General features: G+C 46.0%; 1 protein-coding gene across 1 annotated transcript in view; it reads left to right on the top strand.

Annotated features, from left to right (window-relative positions):
* The window catches only part of znf292a (zinc finger protein 292a), a 22,555-nt gene extending 5,273 nt beyond the window's left edge, over nt 1-17,282 (top strand). Inside the window, exons 3-8 of the mRNA XM_080480036.1 lie at nt 7,441-7,519; nt 7,687-7,822; nt 8,523-8,725; nt 9,577-9,713; nt 10,491-10,632; nt 10,717-17,282. Coding sequence (XP_080336162.1) covers nt 7,441-7,519; nt 7,687-7,822; nt 8,523-8,725; nt 9,577-9,713; nt 10,491-10,632; nt 10,717-16,827 — 6,808 coding nt within the window. The 3' untranslated portion in view covers nt 16,828-17,282. The remainder of the gene's footprint in view (nt 1-7,440; nt 7,520-7,686; nt 7,823-8,522; nt 8,726-9,576; nt 9,714-10,490; nt 10,633-10,716) is intronic.
* The last annotated feature ends 869 nt before the right edge of the window (nt 17,283-18,151 follow it).

Here is an 18,151-nt window from a genome sequence, read left to right as displayed (position 1 = left end):
AGTTAACACGTGGAAACTAACTTCTTCTTCAGTTCGGCCTGTGTGCACTTTTGTGAGAAGGGCCACAGCGAGCTTTATCTTGATGTTCAGTATGGAGTGTGGAAGCAGGGCCTCACGAGCCTTCTGACCTTTTGGGTTTTAAGCAGGAGATTAGTTAGCACAGGGAGAACTGGCTTGTGGTGGCCGGGTGTTCATAGTGATTTTGCTTTTTGATCCTTCAATGTCGGTTCTTCCGATCATTGTGGAGCAGAATGTTGGATTGTTCACCCACTGATGGCGAACATGAGCTGGATTAGGTCATCATTAGACGGTTAGTTACCCTTCTGATGAGTTGTCATTGCCATAGTAATCCTGACAACTAGAAAATTCCAGAGGAAATTCTGTGTGCCTCCCTCTCGCTGCTGACATCCTTTGAGCTCAGCGCCTCCATGGCAACAGACGCTGATCTCCTTTACCCCCATCCATGGCAACATACGCTGATCTCCTTTACCCCCCCCATGACAACATACGCCGATCTCCTTTACCCCCCATCCATGGCAACATACGCTGATCCCCTTTACCCCATCTGTGGTAACATACGCTGATCTCCTTTACCCCCCATGACAACACACGCTGATCTCCTTTACCCCCTCCCCCGACAACATACGCTGATCTCCTTTATCCCCTCCATGGCAACATGCGCTGATCTCCTTTATCCCCTCCATGGCAACAGACGCTGATCTCCTTTATCCCCTCCATGACGTGCGTCTCTGCATTGTATGGGACGGTTTTCACAGATTTTTGCTATATAGTCAGAAAGAGTGAGCCAAATTGTTAATAAAAGTCATAGCACATTATTCCCGAACACTCCACATGTTTTGATGTACTTTGTGTGTCCGTGCTCCCAACGGTGCGAGTACCAAAGAAAATCAGGAAATAAAAATAAAGACATTAAAGAGCCATCTAGGATAGTTTTCTTTGCGCCTTACCACCGAGGCAGCCACAAGAACTGTGAATCAGACCTCAGCCGCATGAGACGCAAAGATCCTGAAGAATCTTACAAGAGGAGGGAGGGGTGGAGCACCGGGACTCCAACATGTTACAAGAGGAGGGAGGGGTGGAGCACCGGGACTCCAACATGTTACAAGAGGAGGGAGGGGTGGAGCACCGGGACTCCAACATGTTACAAGAGGAGGGAGGGGTGGAGCACCGGGACTCCAACATGTTACAAGAGGAGGGAGGGATGGAGCACCGGGACTCCAACATGTTACAAGAGGAGGGAGGGGTGGAGCACCGGGACTCCAACATGTTACAAGAGGAGGGAGGGATGGAGCACCGGGACTCCAACATGTTACAAGAGGAGGGAGGGGTGGAGCACCGGGACTCCAACATGTTACAAGAGGAGGGAGGGGTGGAGCACCGGGACTCCAACATGTTACAAGAGGAGGGAGGGGTGGAGCACCGGGACTCCAACATGTTACAAGAGGAGGGAGGGATGGAGCACCGGGACTCCAACATGTTACAAGAGGAGGGAGGGGTGGAGCACCGGGACTCCAACATGTTACAAGAGGAGGGAGGGATGGAGCACCGGGACTCCAACATGTTACAAGAGGAGGGAGGGGTGGAGCACCGGGACTCCAACATGTTACAAGAGGAGGGAGGGGTGGAGCACCGGGACTCCAACATGTTACAAGAGGAGGGAGGGATGGAGCACCGGGACTCCAACATGTTACAAGAGGAGGGAGGGGTGGAGCACCGGGACTCCAACATGTTACAAGAGGAGGGAGGGGTGGAGCACCGGGACTCCAACATGTTACAAGAGGAGGGAGGGGTGGAGCACCGGGACTCCAACATGTTACAAGAGGAGGGAGGGATGGAGCACCGGGACTCCAACATGTTACAAGAGGAGGGAGGGGTGGAGCACCGGGACTCCAACATGTTACAAGAGGAGGGAGGGGTGGAGCACCGGGACTCCAACATGTTACAAGAGGAGGGAGGGGTGGAGCACCGGGACTCCAACATGTGATCAATTCCATATTGATCAGGATGTCCAAAGGAAATGTGCCTTCCAAAGCCAGAACATTCCTGACTTGTTAATGCGTGCCTTTGAGATTGTATGATATTAATTCATTGAGGATTTAAACGGACGGCACTGTGGTCACTCAGTTTCACTTAATTACAGCAGAAACGTTTCAGGCAGAACTTCCTCACTGCTCTTCTTTTAGTTTAGATTTTCCATCCAGTGGTTTTTGAGGCTGAGTTTCCTACGTTGAGTGTTTTGTGTTGGAATATTAATTTATCACCGCGACGACAGGAATAGTTCTGTGATCCATAAATTCATGTTCCTGCAGTTGTCAGTGTGACCATTATTAATAAGCTCATTATTACAGTTCAACCCTCGTGGAGCCAAACAGACATGGAACAAGAACAAAAACCTCCTTCAGAGCCTCAGTGACCAGGATTTATTTTATTATGTCTAAAAGATCGCTCTAAATTACTTTCCCATCTCCACGGCAGCTTCGCACTGAACCTGTCTCGTATTTGGTGCGATATGAATAAAGTTTAATTGAATTGAAACCGTGCACCAATCACGATCATTTAAGAATGAGAAGGGCATTTTCCAAGACATCTGATTGGTCAGGAGGTGGAGCTCTGACCGCTAATCGAGAACGTAACCTGCTCCGGAGCAGGTTAGACATTCAGCGCAAGTTGCCAGGGTGATTTATCCTGGTGAGGAGTGAGCGAGCGTCGTAGTACGGAAAACCCGGGGTTAATCCAGCGTCGTAGTACGGAAAACCCGGGGTTAATCCAGCGTCGTAGTACGGAAAACCCGGGGTTAATCCAGCGTCGCAGTACGGAAAACCCGGGGTTAACTCAGCGTCGCAGTACGGAAAACCCGGGGTTAATCCAGCGTCGCAGTACGGAAAACCCGGGGTTAATCCAGCGTCGCAGTACGGAAAACCCGGGGTTAATCCAGCGTCGTAGTACGGAAAACCCGGGGTTAATCCAGCGTCGCAGTACAGGTCTCTGGTGTCCGGATGAAGTGATAAATGTTAGCAGCAGCATCTTTATCTCCACTCTGACTGCTAACGAGCAGCTGCTAGCCATGTCCTCCTCCTTCAGTGGCCATACTGATGGAGGACGTCATCGCCGTCTCCATGGTAACCAGCAGGCTTGTTTGAGAAAAGAACTTCTGATTCGCATTTTGTTACTGCTGGTTAAATTAAATCCTGGACGTAAAACCCTGACAGCTGCGTCCTCTGAACAGCCTGGTCCTCTGGTCGCTGTGAACAGCCTGGTCCTCTGGTCGCTGTGAACAGCCTGGTCCTCTGGTCGGTGAACAGTCTGGTCCTCTGGTCGCTATGAACAGCCTGGTCCTCTGGTCGCTATGAACAGCCTGGTCCTCTGGTCGGTGAACAGCCTGGTCCTCTGGTCGCTATGAACAGCCTGGTCCTCTGGTCGCTGTGAACAGCCTGGTCCTCTGGTCGCTATGAACAGCCTGGTCCTCTGGTCGCTGTGAACAGTCTGGTCCTCTGGTCGGTGAACAGCCTGGTCCTCTGGTCGCTGTGAACAGTCTGGTCCTCTGGTCGGTGAACAGCCTGGTCCTCTGGTCGGTGAACAGTCTGGTCCTCTGGTCGGTGAACAGTTTGATCTGGACTGAAGTCTGGACATCCTGAATGGTTCTGAGCTCAGTTGGAGAAGCAGTCTGATGATAAACGTCATCACACAAAGATTCTAGTCTTCAGTTTGAGAAATGAATCCAGACGTCAGTCTTTGTCTCAGAGGCTGAATTGAACTACGAGTGTTTACTGTCGATGGAGACAAACACTTTAGCTCGGGGGGGCAGATACGCTAGAAGGGAGCGGCAGATATTCAGGCGGGGGGTAATACTTGTCCAGACTGTTATGGAAGTTTTCTGAACAGTATAAAAACTAGGGACGTCCTGATCACACTTTTTTGCCCCCGATACCGATCCGATTTTTCAGAATTGAGTATCGGCCGATACCGATACTTTCCCGATCCGATACTCACGTTACTATTGCAAAGATACTCAATAGTCTATTATTGGAGGAACTAAGATGTCTGAAGCTAAAAGCACTATTGGTAGAAGCTTTGTTTACCTAGAAATTATTGTAAAAGTCACTTATTGAATCAAACTTCTTCTCAGAATGACTTAAGAACTTAAACTTTATTCAGTCAGAAGAACAAATACCCAGTTACACTCTGCAGTCTTGTTTCTTTATTTATCTTAACTTAAACTACTTCACCTGCATTTTGTGGCAAATTAAAGAAAAATGAAACCCAGAGAATCAGTTTGACTAACATATAAACCGTAAAAAACTACAACATAAACAGTATTCAGTAAAACCAATCAAAAGAACCCAGTTCCCAATTGCCTGTAGGGGCGCTGTGACTCACCAAACAACAAAAATGCAGAAGAAGACAGACCACATAGAAATATAGAAGTAGACTTCTGCACATAAACACATAACCCACTATATATAACTCTAGTTTTATAGGTCTATGGCCCCGCTCCACCTGCTTCTAGCTTCTGCAGCTCCACCCGAGCTTCTAGTCCCTGATTGTTCTGGTTATTAGGTGACGTAGCGGAGGGGAGGAGGGGGGCCATTACGTCATCTATGGTCCACGGATGATGGTCTTTGCTGAGCGTACTCCACCGCATGTTTACTTTTTAGATGTCTTATCAGATTAGTTGTGTTAAACGAAGCTCTGGTGCTCCACCTCTCAGGACTGTGGTGAAGCTCTGGTGCTCCACCTCTCAGGACTGTGGTGAAGCTCTGGTGCTCCACCTCTCTGGACTGTGGTGAAGCTCTGGTGCTCCACCTCTCAGGACTGTGGTGAAGCTCTGGTGCTCCACCTCTCAGGACTGGTTTGGTTATCCACCTTAAACTCCCTCCAGACTGCTGGTTGATCCTCTCAGTGGCTTCAGGCTGCTCACCTCAGTTTACGGCAGGTCGCACACGGTTCAGCTTTATGGCAGCTGACGTTTTTTTGTTTGTTTTTTGGATCGGCGGGGTGATCGGCTGGATTTGCTGATTCCCGATCACTCACAAATCACCAATACCGGCCCCGATCCGAGATCTACCGATCTGATCAGGACATCCCTAATGAAAACACTTGGATTTCTTCTCATGCAGCTCACAAAATGCTGGTTTTCTTGCATATTCTCACAGTTTTACAGCAAAGAGGCCAAATATTACACATGCAGAAAAATTGTATTTTAACAGAATATGTCCCCTCTAATAGAAGTACATAAAGTATTCCGTGTTGTCGTCCCAATTGTCAGGTCCAACCTCTGAACATTTATTAATTCTGCAAGGAAGAACACACACCGAGTTAAGATTAGTTTTACTCGCGAGGAGAACGGACAGAGAGTGTTTCAGTTACAATCTCCAACCCGCTCTGAAAAACCTCTGCCGCCTCCTCTCCTTTTATTAGGGTTCCTCTTATCTGAAAACAAAGCACTTCTCATCTGCAGACCACGTTCCTCCTTACCATGAAAGATCACAGTGGAGAAATACAAGTCGTAATAGATGAGAAAGAATGTTGGTACAATGAATGTGATAACTTTTCGTAAGATTATTCCAACACCAATCATCAACACCATTGTCTCCACTTCAGGGCTTGGCATTAAAGATTTTGAGCACTTGCCTTTTTGGCAAGTGCTTACAAATTCTTACTTGCGTGAACAAATTTTTACTTGCCTGAAGTTTAATGGAAATGTATAAGGTTGGGTAATATATTATTTCGACCAATAAATACATTGTAATATGTTTCTGTAATTGTTTTTGAATAAACAAATACATATACTTAAATTAATTTGCCTCTAGTACTGGACCCTTGTGAAGGGGTCGGGGGGTCCAACATGGCTCGGTGCATGGGGTCCAACTTGTTTGTTTTAATGTTTGGGGTAACTTTTTAGGTATTTACTACATTTACCCACCCTTGATATTTAACTACTGATGTATGTCAAGTTACTGCTCTCAACTCTGTCTATAAATTATTGTATTCTACGATATATTTTGTGTTTGCTGCCCAGTGCTTTAAGTGGGGAAAAAGAAGTGCCAGTACTCCTTTTGGTGACATGCTGTGAGTCTCTCATACAAATATGGACAAAAACATAATATTCAGTGGCGTGCACAGACATTTTCTAGGGCAGGTGGTCGGTGTAAAATAAAGGCACCTTGTGCAGTGTGTGGATCCCCCGGCTGCTTTATTATCATAGTGGGAGATTAACAAAACAAAACACAAGTACATGTTGGAAGTAGTTGCATATTTATTTAAATATATCCCCCCTCCCCCCCAAATTAAAGGAAAGAATGTGAGAGAGATGAGAGGATGTCACTACACCATCCTGAATAAGTTCACATATATTTGTATTTAATCAGTCTGTACATTACATGTATTGGGTGTAATTTAAGGTGTAATTGTAAAAAGAAAAATTCCAGTGAATCCATTTGAAAATTGACCCAGATGTACCTGGGGTCATGTAGAACAGGAATATGGTGCAGTTTGCAGAAAACTATTACATTTTTTAGGGAATTTTTAAAAATCTGCCTTGACAGCAATATTTCAATGAGGTGTGTTTTTAGTGTGATTGTGAACAAATGCTTCAGTGAAACCACTGACTCATTGGGAGATTTTCCTCTGAGGACGATTGGTCATTCTCGGAGCGCAGCCACGGAGGGCAGAGTTACATGATGCACCTGAATCATCACCCATGTATTGTCGGCATGAATCTCGTTTACCAGTAAAAATCCATAAATGATCCTCATTGTTTAAGCCGCTGGGTTCAAAGTGTGTGAAAAAAGAAGCGGCTGACAGCCCGGACATTCTGAAAAGTTCCGGTACGTGCCGTACGCTTGAAAAAAGTGCCGGTACGCTCAGGGGTAAAATTTAAAAGTGCCGGTACTGCGTACCGGTGCATGCCGGCACTTTTAAAGCACTGATGCTATCAATAAAATACGACTATCTTACCAGCAGCGCTCTCCAGATGTTTTCATTCACTTTTCACACCGTTTTCCCACGCTATCATCAGCGAACACGCGAGAATCACGTGATCGCGCTCTCGGGGCGAGATCTCGTTGAAAAACGTCATGCAAAATAGCTGCGCCCAGCGATGGTGTGACCCGTTGGTGATACCAAGTGATGTGTGCAGAAAAAACACTAGCCCAAAAGGGCTAGTGATTTTACTGCCCCGGACGTTTGGGCAAGCCTTAATGTCGAGCTCTGCACTTCCAGTTCTTCAGTAATGGCTGAAATCACTGGTACATTGATGGACGTAAACCTGTACTATTGCTCTCCATCTCTCGTGGCTCTTGTTTCCAAACTGCCCCTCTGACTCCAGAGCAGCTCTTCTGGTGTGGTTTGGCTGTTTTGTGGACTGTGCACATCTTTGACCTAAATCTGGCTTTAACAAATGAGTGTGTGGATTCACAGGAGCTGTGCGGAGCTGCTGCTCTTGCTGCCCAAGCATGTCCCTGGTGCCTTATGGGAGGAGTTCCAGTCCTCCATGAAGGTCAGTATCCTCCAGGCTGTCAACAGACTTTCTGCCAGTTTATTGCCGCACTGAAAAATGGAATTAGAAAGTGTTTGGGTGAAAATGTGGGCGTTGAAGTAAAAATGTCTCCAGACCATCTCCATCTGAGCATGGCAGTTGTGTGATTTGTTTGTCCTCTCTGGCAGTCGGCACACGGCCTCCTGCAGGAAAGTGGGAGCACACAGCTCTGCCTGGTGTCGGTTCTGGCCCAACAGGACGGCGTCTGGTCCAACTCCACGTTAAGCAGCATCATGTCCAATCAGATCCCTCAAACTGAGCAAGGTTACTCTTCACATTTTCTCCTCCGCTTTACTGTAATCAAGTTACTGTCGTAGAGGGTGCCTGCTGACGTTTCTTCTCTTTAAGGGCCCATTCGGACCTGGCATTAACATGCCTTTCTGGTGATTTGATCATATGTGTCGAGTCCTAAAGTCAAGTGTGAACAGGCCCCAAACCAAAGCTGGTCTGAGACCGTCTGACCACAGAGACTTTGTAGTGTGGACAGCAGGTGCCGTGACAGCACCTGGGACAGTGGACAGCAGGAAAATACATCATATGTAATACATGAACGTCATCAGGGGGCACCTTGTTTTGGTCGAAGAGAATTCACCCATCTGGGTTATACAGTCTTTCCAAGTTCCCAAAGAAACTGTCATTGTTCTTCTCCACAGAGACTCGTAGCTGTGTGCTGGGCCATTTAGTGGAAGTGATGTAGAGGCAATAACACAATAAAGTGGTCAGCTTCAAACTCATGATACAGACCAGTGTAGACTGCCTGTGTCAGGATTCGCCACACGTGATCGGATCACCTGAAACGCACGTTAACATCAGGTCTGAATGGGCTCACCAGCCTCTGGTTTCAGGATAACTTGAGCTTTTCTCCTCGTAGAGCTGATCATTACTTTCTCGATTGCTGAAGATCTCCATCTAATGTTGCTCGAAGTTTTCATGTGTTGATATGAATTTGCCTTCTTTCCTTCAGTCCATGAGTTTCTTGAATTGGAAGGTCCAACGCTTCTGAACATGCGAATAAAGCACCTTATCAAAGTGGACAGTGTGGACAAAGCTGCGGTGCTGGCCAAGATGTGCTCCGAGTATCCGGGATATGAAGGGAAAGGGAACTTCAAACAGACCTACCTGCTTTGCATCTGCATGATAAAAAGTCAGGAGCAGCTCATGGAGGAGGTGAGACGATGACGTCAAACATAATTCTGTCCTTTTTATTTTCAATGTCTCAATGAATAACAAGCTACTTGAAAGATCTTTCAACTGTGAGGGAAAAACAGTAATTTTATAAAGACACTCACATACTGAGGATGCAACGGTTCTTGATAAAACGTTGAACTCTCCGGGTCGCCTTATGGACCGTGGCTTTTTGGTTTTGAAATGAATTTTACAGGTATGTGTGTGTGTGGGTGCGTGTCCGTCCGTCCATCCGCAGGCCAAGTCAGCCTCGGTCTGTTTTGCAAATTCCTAGTAAAAGTACAAGAAGGCCGTACGCTTGGCGGGACTCCTAGTCTTCTCAGCATCTCTGCCGCCGCTGTCTTAAACTGTAGCTTGATTCATGTTCCATACGTAAAAGGAAACGGGACAATATGAGCATATAGCTCCAGCTAAACACCCTGATGTAAAGCTTTCTGACGGTCGATGACTCCAGAAGGAAATGCCAACGGAAAACAGTGAATATGAAGTGAAACCAACTGAACCGCGGGCCACGCGTGCACACACACCCACCCACACACACACACACACACACACCCACCCACCCACCCACCCACCCACACACACACACACACACCCACACACACACCCACCCACCCACCCACCCACACACACACACACACACACACACACACACACACACACACACACACACACACACACACACACACACACACACCATATATACTCATACTTGAACCCATTGGATGAAATCCAGTTATTATCAAACACTTCCCGTCAATGAAAGGTCTTGGAGAAATCCTTGGCAATTCAGTTGCTTAATCTTGCTTTTTCTTTCTCTTTCTCGCTCACAGATTGCATCGATAGATTGTAAAGATGCTCTTGAAATGATTTGCAACTTGGAATCAGAGGGAGACGAGAAAGGAGCTCTCTGCTTGTGTACGGCCTTTCTCAAGCGACAGCTTCTCCAAGGAGACGTATATTGTGCCTGGTGAGAGACACACACACACACACACACACACACACACACACACACACACACACACACACACACACACACACACACACACACACACACACACCTCCCATAATTGTTATCATCTTGTTGTGTTTTTTTCCTGTGTCGGGCATTTAAAAAGTAAAAGGTTCACAGACAAAAGTTGAAATACTGAGCAGTAGTTTACCTGATCAAGTCTGGAACATTGAGTGTGTATATATCAGAAGTTCTGAGTTTCATCGACTGAATAAAGATAGACGACACATGAGAACAGGGGTGTGAAACATAAGGCCCGTAGGCCTAAACACACCCACAAGGTCGGAGTAACTGCAGTTCCTAATTTGTCAATGTCCTTGCAAGAGTCGGGGTCATAATCAAAAACTGGGACTCAGCACTTGAACATGAGATGCCAAGAATGTCATTGAGATTAACTGTCCCTGAATGGCTCTCACTGGGAGTAAATCTGCAGTTTACAGAAGTCCCTAAACATCTATCCATCCATCTGATGTGTGGTGCTGCCGTGCATGCTCGCGAGCTGCTTCATCTCAGCTTTCAAATCAGCTTCATGAGTTCATGAAAAGGAGAAACCCTGAAAGTGAAGGGAAACTTTTGAGGTGTATATTTAGATCCATTTGGTTAAAACTTGAGTGTATGTGAACTAAAATGAGTTTTGACAGTCCTGAATTACAGTAGACTTGGATCAGTGATGTCTCTGCCATTTTTGAGAGAATCTGGTGAATCAGCGGTGTGATGCTGTTTCTCATATTGCAGGGAACTCACATTGTTTTGGAGTAAGCTACTCATGCGTTTGGAGTCATCGGCTGATTCATTTCTTGGCCACAGCAAGGAGATGACGCTTCTCTGCAGGAGTGTCTGTCACATTCTGTTTCTCATCAAAGTCATCCAAAACGAGGTAAGAGAAAATTTCTACACGTTTACCGCCAATGCTTCAGTTGAATCGGTTGAAAATCATTTTCTGTCGATTTTTCTCACTCAGGTTGGAGAGGTGGGGCTTCCAGTGTGTGTAGAAATGTGCATCCAAGCGTTGAAAATGACCTCCAGTGACCACAAAGACAGCAAGTCCACCATCTGCAAGACTATTTCCTGTCTCCTACCAACTGATTTAGAGGTGAAGCGTGCATGCCAGCTGACCGAGTTCCTGGTCCAGCCTACTGTTGACTCTTATTATGCCGTGGAATCGCTGTACAATGAGCCTGACCAAAAGCCTGAGGAGGACGGGAGTGTACCAGTGCCCAATTCTTTACGTTGCGAGTTACTACTGGCCTTGAAGACACAGTGGCCTTTTGATCCAGAGTTCTGGGACTGGAAAACCCTGAAACGCAACTGTTTGGCACTGATGGGAGAGGAGGCAGCTATTGTGTCGTCTATTGACACGCTTAATGACACAGATGACCAGGAGGTGGAAAGCGCAATCAGCAAACTTCCCGAATACAGAGATCTGGAAGATTTTCTTTTAACCACTACAAATGAACTCAATGAAATCACAGACGAAAGAGAGAAAAACAGAGAGGCTAAAAAACTGCGAGAGCAGGGATTTGTGTCTGCTCGATTCAGAAATTGGAGAGCTTACATGCAGTATTGTGTTTTGTGTGACAAAGAGTTCTTGGGTCATCGAATAGTTCGCCACGCTCAGAAGCATTTCAAAGATGGGGTTTATCTTTGTCCTATTTGTGCTGATAGTTTTGAAAGTAGGGAGGTTTTGGAACCACACGTAGCATCGCATGTGAAACAGTCCTGCAAAGAGAGACTAGCTGCAATGAAAGCTGCACGGAAGGTAACCAAACCAACTCAGTCTCCTAAAAGTCCATCAAAAATCCCAAAAGTTATTGCCAAGACAAACATGAGTCCTATTAAAATTGAACCTGAAACAGGCAACCAGCTAGCATCCCCTGTTAAAACCGAACAACCCACCGCCGACATACAGATGAGTCAAGACTGTTTCTGTCCCGTCAAAAACTGTTCAAAGGCTTTCAAGTTTTTTCGTAACCTCATGGCTCATGTCAGGTCTCACAAGGACGACGAAGAGGCCATGCGGTTTTTGGAAATACAAAAACAAAAAGTGGTGTGTCAGTATTGCAGGAGGCAGTTTGTTAATGTCCGACACCTTAACGATCACCTGCAGATGCACTGTGGCACCAAACCGTACATCTGCATTCAGCTTGATTGCAAGGCGAACTTTAATTCAAATTCTGAGCTTCTTATGCATCGGAAAACTCACCCAGAATTCAAGGCACAGTGCATGTTCCCAAACTGTGGTAAAGTTTTCAGTGAGGCCTACCTGTTGTACGATCACGAGGCTCAGCATTACCTTACCTACACCTGCCAAACGGACAACTGTGGCAAAATATTTTACTCACAGTCACAATTTTTGTCTCATCAAGAGAATCATTATGCGAATCATGCAGTGAACATTGGTCCAATCGCAAGTCAGACTCTCCTTGCAGCTGAAGTCCTACCTGAGAGCACGACGATCAAAGATGAGAAGTGTCCTGCTGTTTGTGTGGACAGCGTCGGTGCAGATGTTTATATGAAGGAGGCATCGCAGCCAAGCACATCCCCATGCAGATCACCAGACGTTGCCAACGAGTCCATCACCTTGAGAGTGAAACACTCGATTGAAAACATGCTGAAACCAGCAGCAGAGAATGAAGCAAAAGAAGCGGAGGAACGCAACGAACCACTGACCGTCTCCACTCCAGCATCAGCCGATGTGACTCCACCACAGAACAATCCTCAGGCACAGCATAATGTGGCTGTCGCTCCTGCATATTCTGCCCCTGCTCACATGAGTCCTGTGGCAGGTCAACAGGGGGGCATGAAGAACCATGTACAAGGCAATGATTTTCAGAAAGTGACACCACAAACAATTTCTCCAAGTCAAATCAAGACAGAAATTCCTTGTTCGTTGCAGGGTTATCCCTCTGGTACGCCTGCTGTTACTGCCAGCCGTGAAGAGAACCTGCACTGTTGCCCGTACAACGACTGCACGAGGGCATACAGTACAAACAAGAGCCTGTCTCGACATGTGAAAAAACAACACCCTGAAATATTTGAGGACTGGAAATTGGCAAAAAAATACAACAAAGTGGCTAAAATTACAGCAAAAAAGGCGCAAAGTGGACCAGCTTCCACCAGTCAGACTCCGAACCCAGTGACCAGGCCATCAGACCAGCCAGGAATACTATGCAACAAACCTGGGACGCAGCAAATTAATTATCCAATGGAATGCTCCACTTCACCTACCCAGTGTTATCCTGGTTCAATGGAGCCTGTGCCTATCACTCCAATGGTTAACCCCACGTTGTATCCGTCATGGGGAACTTCAAGCAATCCCAGTGGAGTGACACAGTCAGACGTCTCTCAGTCATGGTCTTCACCGCCCATGAATAACTGCTATCCAGATGCCTTCAACCTGAATGAGTATCCCTCTCGCAGCTATAGTCATTGGCAGGCTGATCCTTACCCGTCCACGTCGGCACTCCCAGTTGATCGAGATCATACAATGGCAGCTATACCCGGTCCCCCAATGTCCAACGCTCCTTCAGATTCAAGCTTGATGTCTCAGTATGTGTCCAGTTCTTTGATGCTTGACAATGGAGGACAAATGTCTAATGGAGGGCATCAGTTTGGACTTGTGCATCCCGAGAGTGCTGGAAACAATGAAGGTGCTAGAAAGACTAGTACAAGCCTGCCTGCACAGATTGATAATGGAAACAGTCTGTCAACAATTGACAGCCTTCCTGATGGAAGTTACCACGCTCCGTATGCTCACAGTGAAAATTCCTGTCTTACTCAGTGCTCAACGGTTGATATTCCTATGAAATGTCTGAGCCCTGAGGCTCAAGTTCCAGTAAAACCTACAAAGGAAATTCCAAAAACGGAAAATATCTCAACTTCTGGTTATGACCAGACAGACAATTCTGGAGATAATGTACTGAGTCCACAAAGTGTCATTCACACAGATTTTCCTTACGATGAGGAATGCCCCAATGCTGATTGTGAGACGAATCCCTCGGATGAAAAGGGAGGTGACTCAGAATCACAGAAAGGAAAACGCAGCCGTTTGAGCAAGCGTACCAAATGGCCAGCCATCATTAAGGATGGCAAGGTCATCTGCAGGAGATGTTTCAGAGAGTTCACAAGCACCAAGTCTCTTGGTGGCCACCTGTCCAAACGCTCACAGTGCAGACCTTTAGATGAAATTGACCTGACGGCAGACCTGCCAACATCATTTCTTGATTTTCTCAATGACCCTCATGTCCCTGACACTAACGGAGCAATATTCAACATGCCAAACGGAGATTTCTCACAGGAATCTTGTAGCTTGACCACACTGACCTCACCCATGGTGTTGAAACAGGAACCTCAGACTACTAATATCATGGAGTTTTCAAACTCTTTCTCAGTGTCTCCTGAAAACCCGAATGAGAAGGCAGCAGAATTGACTAATCCCCCTCTGGCTGTCCCTTATCAACAGGATCATCTTATGGAAATTTCACATGCTTTTCAAAGGCTGGACTTGATTGAAGCCACACAGGAGAAGATGCGTCTTGCTCTGTCTTCAGAGCAAAATGTCCGTCAAGGGCCGTCATGTGAGACGACCCCCGTCGTGGAAAAAACTAAAGTACTAAGTAAAAGTGATGACAAGCCCACTGTAAAGGTTCCTAAACCTTTTAAATGTGACCAGGAAGATTGCGAGTACTCTTTCATGACGAAGGAGGCGTTGTTCAAGCATTTGACTAAAATGCATGATTATTCTAATGAAATGATAGAAGAACTAAAAAGAACCCCCTCTAAACTCTCACCGTACCCTTGTCAGATTTGTCCCAAAACGTTCACGAGAACAACAGGATTAAGAATTCACTATGAAAAAGTCCACAGACTGTCCAAAGCAGAAATGCAGAAGCTAAAGATCAGCGCACGGAATAGACGTGCATTCAGACTGAATAAAGACGAGGCCACAGTTAGCAAAGGGACCAGTGAGGCCAATGCCAGTCAGACAGCGCCATCTGCCTATGTGCTGCCCACAATAAAACAAGAACCACTTGACATCGCAATTGCACCTCAAATTGACCATGAGAACAATCAGGACGTCAGTCAAATTCTTTCAGAAGATGCAGTAAATATACCTGCAGTATTAACAGTTACACGACTTCCATCGCCCCAGAACTATTTACCTGAAAGGCCACTTGCAGACGGAGCGCCACCAGCTCCTGAACAAGTACCAGACCAACCTGAATTGGCAATTACAAACACCAGCCCAGACATGAAAGTAGACACCAGTTTGAACGAGAAACTAAGTCCGGATGGCAAAGTAAATGTGCAGCCCGATTTCTCCTCGAGTAAAGAGAAAGAGCCAAAGCTGTCACCTGCTTCTGCTTCAGCTTCCCCAGAGAAACCCAGCAGCTCCAAAAACACTCCGACCAAGGAGGAAAGGAAGGAAAAAATTCAGAAAAGGTTAAGTCTCAAAATGTGTGACGCAGACAATGCTTTCAGTCCATACAGACCATATCGCTGTGTTCACGAGGGCTGCACAGCAGCATTTACCATCCAGCACAATTTGATTCTCCATTACAGGGCCATGCATCAGGCGTCCCTGCCCCCGTGCAAACCTGACCCCGACACAGACGTAACAAGCATTCACAGTGGACAGGAGAGTGTCGAGAGCATAGGAACCGATCAGGAAGTCAGGTGTCAAGTGAAAAACTGTTCAAGGGTGTTCATGGGAATCACAAGGTTAGTGCAGCATTACCTCTTACTTCACAAGTTCACCCGAGACAAGGCCACCGCCATGATGGCCAGCATGACCATAGAGACTTTTAACTGTGACCGACCCGAGTGCGCGCTGCCCTTCAACTCTGTGGAGAAGTACATTGAGCACATCAAGAATTTCCACAAGGAAATCGCCATTTCTGAGAGGGGCTCGGTTGATCCAACTTTCCGGTGCGAGTACGACGCATGTGACCGCGTGTACACTACGAAATCAAACCTCCTGCGACACTTAATCAAAAAGCACGAATATGTCTATGATCCCAAAGCAAGTGATGGCAGAAGGACTAAATCTGTGGGGCTTTTCCCGGAGATGAATAATGGGAAAGAAAACGTTGAAAACAAGTTCAAAGTGAAAAAGAAAAACGCTAAAAAGAAAGAGTTGAAGTCCATTGAACACTGGACTAACTTTGGAAAGCCGACACTAAAATCTCACGAAGAGGCATCAGCCATGTGCACCAAGAAGTTCGCCCTACAGTATCCATGCATGATCATAGGCTGCGATGCGGTGGAGCGGGCGGAAAGAAGTATATTTCGGCATTACACCACTCATGGCCTAACAGAAAGATATATTGAAGATCAAAGGAGTCAATTCATCTTCTGTAAAAAATATTCACGCTCCAGATTCAAAGATGCAAACAAAGCAGAGGGCGCAAACTCGTCCTCTGACGACACCGAGCCAGAGGAAGGTGAGATGCCCAATGAGCAGAAAACGGATGAGCTGGTGGACAGAGTAGGCCAAGAGGACGGTAAACTGTCCAATGACGATAGTGCAGAATCTCAAGCTTCCACTGGGATGGACGGTTTAGCTAAAAGAGGCCGCCCCAGAAAACCTGCACATCCTACACCAGCTTGTCCAGAGAGGATCCAGACTCTCAGAAACCGACCGACTGTTAACAGTTCAGGAGAAAACTCAAATCCGGGTACCCCTACAGCCCAAGAACCACGAGACGATGCAGTTTTGCCGGGGGCGTTCAAGCCTTTAGGTCTTGAGGACTCTTTTCTTAAGTTCTTAGAAACCTCAGAGTCGACACTCACTTCCAAACGCAAATCCACTGAAAAATGCAGTGCGGAGCTGCCGTCCAAAAGACAACACATGCAGAAACATAGGGCTGCAATCAAAGATAAAATAACTGGTGAATTCCGAGGCTATGAGAATCTTGTGGACTTTAGAAATCCCCTAAATCTCAAATCAGCCAGTAACGTAAAGATTGTAATGGATAAAACACTGTCAGGTGGCGCTGATCTTCTGCTAAAGCAACTCCAAGATATGAAGCCCATGGTTATGATTAAAAAATGGCTGTATAGCGCATCATAGCCTCATCCTTTGTTTTCAACTCGATCTTACTCAGGATTTGAGAAGTAATGCTGCAGAATGGTTTGTTAATGCATCAGATTTCCAACTGTTAACAGTCATGGTCACAGTTAATTAAATGGCCTATTTTATACCTAATGAAAAAATGTCTCGGATGATTTTAATTGTATGTTAGTCATATTAACCAGGTAATCTATAGGGCATAGATTTTAGAAACATGTTTGTATTTATGCTTAGTACTGAAGATGTTTTTTTGTTTTTTTTTGCTAAATGGAGACTTTTAAAGAAAACTGTTTTTATATATCCCTATGGGATTTCAAGTTCTGTTTGTATTTATTTTATCCTTTTTCAACACTAGTAGACCTATCTGTAATATTTACATGTCTTCCACAAAGTGTTCAATAAAATGTTACTGGTTCTTTTTGTAAAGAAAAAAAAAGAAAGGAGCAAGAGAAAGAGACTTCACTTCCTTTGTTCTGTCTTGGTTTGTGGTTTGTACACAGCAGTGGCGGGCCGTCAGCGCCTGAAGGCTTCTCCGCAGGCCTAAGACAAAGATCTGAATCAGACTGATGTTGATCATATTTTATCAATGAATACTGCTTAAATAATTCCAAACTGTCTGTCTCTCCTCGCCAGGCTGCGCTGCTTCCAGTCGTGTATTTACATTTTTAACCAATCACAGTCCAGCCATCACCTGTTGCCGGGTAAAGAAATCTGCCTGAGGCCTTCAGATTCAGTTCTGCAGGCGTCTGCAGCGTAACAGTGTCAGTCACGCTGCTGCTTCATCAATCAGATTTTAATATTGACGACTCAGGCCTAGCGTGACGTCAGTGTATTCAAGCCCTCTGGATGGTCAGAGAGTTCACTCTCCAGCTAGCTGACTGCATCTGGAGCAGCTGCATGAACAAAGCATAGTTGTGTTGATTTAATAGAGGTTTTATCAACCTGCAATGGCTGAAGGAGAAGATAAAGACACCTGGCTGCAGATTTACTGTCAAAACTATTTTGGAGCCGATCTTTTCCTGGAGGTCATTGAACGCACCGCAGCACTCCCAGTGCATGGAGGTCAGGTGTAATTTACCTGCGCTCACTACAACTTCCTGGCAGGATTCAGGATTATGTTATTTGCCTTTATATTTTTAAGACCATGAAAAGCTGACGTTTGTCACCGTCCTCCACCCTCAGAAGTTTCGGTAATAGGAGCCGCTTTTTTATGCAGCTGCAGCAGAAGGAGAGATGTGAACTTTAATTTGTTTTCATTCATAAAGGTATTTATTCTGGCTTTTTTATACTGCTTTTGTGCATGGTAACAGTTTTTGCAGCCATA

Source organism: Lipophrys pholis (assembly GCF_963383615.2).
Source record: "Lipophrys pholis genome assembly, chromosome: 14".
Taxonomy (NCBI): Eukaryota; Metazoa; Chordata; class Actinopteri; order Blenniiformes; family Blenniidae; genus Lipophrys; species Lipophrys pholis.
This window is presented reverse-complemented; position numbering and strand designations above follow the sequence as displayed.